The sequence below is a fragment of the Cibotium barometz genome, chromosome 21 (genome assembly GCF_041138505.1).
Source record: "Cibotium barometz isolate CiBa-2024 chromosome 21, ASM4113850v1, whole genome shotgun sequence".
Taxonomy (NCBI): domain Eukaryota; kingdom Viridiplantae; phylum Streptophyta; class Polypodiopsida; order Cyatheales; family Cibotiaceae; genus Cibotium; species Cibotium barometz.
In genome coordinates this window covers 57,118,980-57,122,344 of record NC_141066.1, presented here as the reverse complement: position 1 = coordinate 57,122,344, position 3,365 = coordinate 57,118,980, and the positions used below count along the sequence as shown (strand labels likewise).

At 50.5% G+C, this 3,365-nt stretch overlaps 1 protein-coding gene across 1 annotated transcript; it reads left to right on the top strand.

The window, feature by feature from the left end:
* The first annotated feature begins 845 nt into the window (after positions 1 to 845).
* LOC147627414 (putative F-box protein At4g22030) lies at positions 846 to 2,779 on the top strand. The gene has a single exon (XM_086816051.1). It carries the CDS (start codon positions 989 to 991, stop codon positions 2,414 to 2,416), a length of 1,428 nt encoding a protein of 475 aa, XP_086672177.1. The 5' UTR covers positions 846 to 988; the 3' UTR covers positions 2,417 to 2,779.
* Positions 2,780 to 3,365: the final 586 nt, after the last annotated feature.

The window sequence follows — 3,365 nt, the reverse complement described above, 5'->3', positions numbered from 1 at the left end:
AATAAGCTTCTTGCTGGTAGGTAGCGAAACATCTTGGCCTGGTGATGTGATTTATCCTGGAATGAACACATTGGATCAATGTTGACCCACATGGGCTGATTATAAAAAGTGTTATCGAACGAGTATGTAGGCAAATCGCTAGGTAACCATTTACCTTTATCATTTATCTGAGACATCGTCGCACCACACGTAATGCCTCTCTCTCTCTCGCACATCAAGTTGCATCCCATGGATAATACACCACATACGTATTTCTTAGGGAAATGTGTGGTCACAATAACTAGTCAATTACCTTTCCAGCCCTTTGGAGCATATCCCTAACCGTTCGAACCATCTTCGAAATCTTATCGAATTTCACATCCTACAAGTGTTTACTAGTGTGCTCCCAAAAGAAAGGTTTTGAATTTCACACCCTACAAGTGTCTATAGACTATGCTCCCAAAAGGAATTCCCACAAGAAAAAGTGAATAAAATTTCACCAAATGAGTGGGTTAACAAAACGTAAAATTGTCATACAGGAGAGAGGAGGACACATTTATGTCGTGTTACCAAACACCGGGGCCTTACAAGGCTAAAATGAGGAACGCACACGCGCCTACATTATTACAAGGCAATAGCATTGACCAGCAGAACGAGATCGGAGAAAGGGGTCCATTAAAAGATAGTTCGGTTCAAAGTTCAAACTTGAAACAATGTTGTCGTGACTCGTTCGCTATATACTCTTTTGCATAATATAGGACCTGCTCTAATAATGCGACTGGGTCTGCCCGGCTCATTCAACGTTGACATTAGGCCTAGTCGCAGCAGTGAGCACATATAATAAAACACAGGCCATCGGCGTCCCACAACAACTACAAGAAGCCACACACCTATCTTAAGGCTCTCTCTCTCTCTCACATCAGCTACCTCTCCTCCGAGCGATCAACAAGCTGCAAGCAAGCAACCACCACCAACCTCCTTGATACTGCAAAGTATCCAACGTCAGTACATGGCCTTGCGTAATCCAGGCACAGTCACTAGTCAGATCAGCAGCAGCACCGCTTTCTCCAGCCCGCAGCGACGCGTTTCGAAGGGGTCGCCAGCTGTGCAGGCTTTTGGTTGCACAGCACGCCATGGTGCCAGTAATTCAACAGCTCTGAGTAGTGCTAGGCTGCTTGATTACAGAAGCAGCAGCTCCGGTCGGCGTAGGAGCCTCCCCCCATCAACTGCCTCAATGTTTGTGCCGTCGGCAGAGCAAGAACTGCAAAATGATGATCATGCAGCCACTAGCAGTTCAACCAGCTCTTCCCCGCAGCGGCCCTTTTATACATCGATGAAGGCGGACCCTCTGGGTTTCTGGGACAGCCACAAGGGCCTACACAAAGCTGAGGAGGATGATGAGGAGCTATTCCTTGTGGCGGAGCTGCGGCTGCTGGCCAATGCGGCCAGTGACAGAGCCGAGATGCACGCCATCCTGGCTCAGCAGCGCGACAACTGGAATAAGCTCTTCCAGCGCATGCTCTCGGCGGCCACCATGACGGCGTGCCTGCTGGGTGGCCTGGACGGGCAGGCCCATAGCCTGAGCCTGAGCTTGCCGGCGCTGATGCTCAATGCCGGCTGCGCGGCCATGATGGCCGTCATCAACCAGTTCCAGCCGTCGCAACTGGCGGAGGAGCAGCGCACTGCCGCCCGCCTCTTCCGCAAGCTGGCCAGCGACGTGGACTACGCGCTGCAGGTGGCTCCCCATCTCAGGCAGCACACCCCGTTGCTACTGCGGGACTCTCGGCGCCGGCTCGAGGCTCTCGACAAGGCTTACCCCATGCCCCTGACCCCCGGCGGCCTCGAGAAATTCCCCGCCAAAGTGGCCCCTCCTGTGCTTAGAGCGCCCCCCGCCGACGATCGCAACACGGAGTCGACAATATTTATCAACGACGGAACCACGTCCAACGGTTGGGACGGACACGCCACCAGCGATTTGGAGCATGTGGCCGCCCTTCTACGCAGTTCCGATATCAAGACCTACACCAGCTGGGCGCAGAACCTGGTCAATGTGAACAAGTGCCTGGCAGTGGCCGCGCCAATGTTCGCCGCATCGGCCGCCGTCCTGAATGGATTGAGCAGCATGGGGCTCGGCATCAGTAACCTGGGCATGTTGGCAGCGATATGCAGCGTGCTTGCCGCCTTTGCGGGAAGCTTCTCGCACGACATGCAGCTCGGCATGGTGTTTGAGCTCTACCGCAACTCTGCAGGCTACTACGCGGACATCGAGGCGTCGATTCAGGAGACTCTGCGTACACCATTGGAGCAGCGAGAGAACGGCGTGCTCTTCCACCAACGGGTGGCTTACCAATTGGGCCGCTCCGCTGCTGCAGTCTCCAAGAAAGACCGTTCTCCCATCGTGCCCGCGGACTCCAAGGCAGCAGGGACCCTCTTTTGATGCGACTCAACGGCGTGACAGTCCATTCCACACCACATTAAAATGGTGCTCGCGGATTCTGCCACTGTCTGCTGCTCATCAGAGTCGAGCAGCTAGCAGCGACAGTGACAGTGAAGCCTTCAAAGGGCATCCAAACCCTTCAAACTTTCTAGAGAAGGCATCTCGAAAAATAGGGTTGAAAAAGAAGGCCACTATTTTGAAGGCCTCTTAGAAAACAGGGTTGAAAAAGAAGGCCAATATTTTGAAATTTCAACCTAGTAATGAGAGTCGACCAGGATGACTAATTCTTGTGTACCCCTGCCCTCTTTGTAACATATAAACCTCAATCACGAGAGTAAATTTTGTCCAAAATGGTTTCAGCTAGAGGGAGTCTCGGCCGATGCGCGTCTTGTTTATAGCCATAGATGATAGTGATGCTAATTTCTGTTCCCCCTTTTCTTCATCCTTGTATATTCCCACCAAAAACAATACATACGTGTACTCTTGACACACAAAGGTGGTCATGCCAATGGCATTTCTTCCTGTGTAACCCCTTTGAAGGCCAGAGACGAAGGCCTTTCAAGGCCAGAGACGAAGGCAGGCTTTTGGTGGCTTTTCCATTTTTATCAATCGTAATTAACAAAAAAAACTTGAATCATCTCGTGCATCTCGCATCGCATACTAGCCTTACACTGAAAAAACAAAATAGAAACAAAAATGGTAAGAAGGGGTGTACGGTTGATGTTGGTTTTTTGAAGAGGCGGGTATTGGAACCCTACATTGCCAATATTTAACCTAAGTCAACATAATAAAGTTTAAATACAAAGTTATTGGCACCCAAACTGCATATACACTGAGAAGACTAGAGACACATTTCGTGCAAGGACAAGATGCGACCTTAAGCATGAAGGCAAGGTAAGGGAGGTAAGCCCTATTCCTAATGCTATTGATACATGATGTGTGTGTCTGT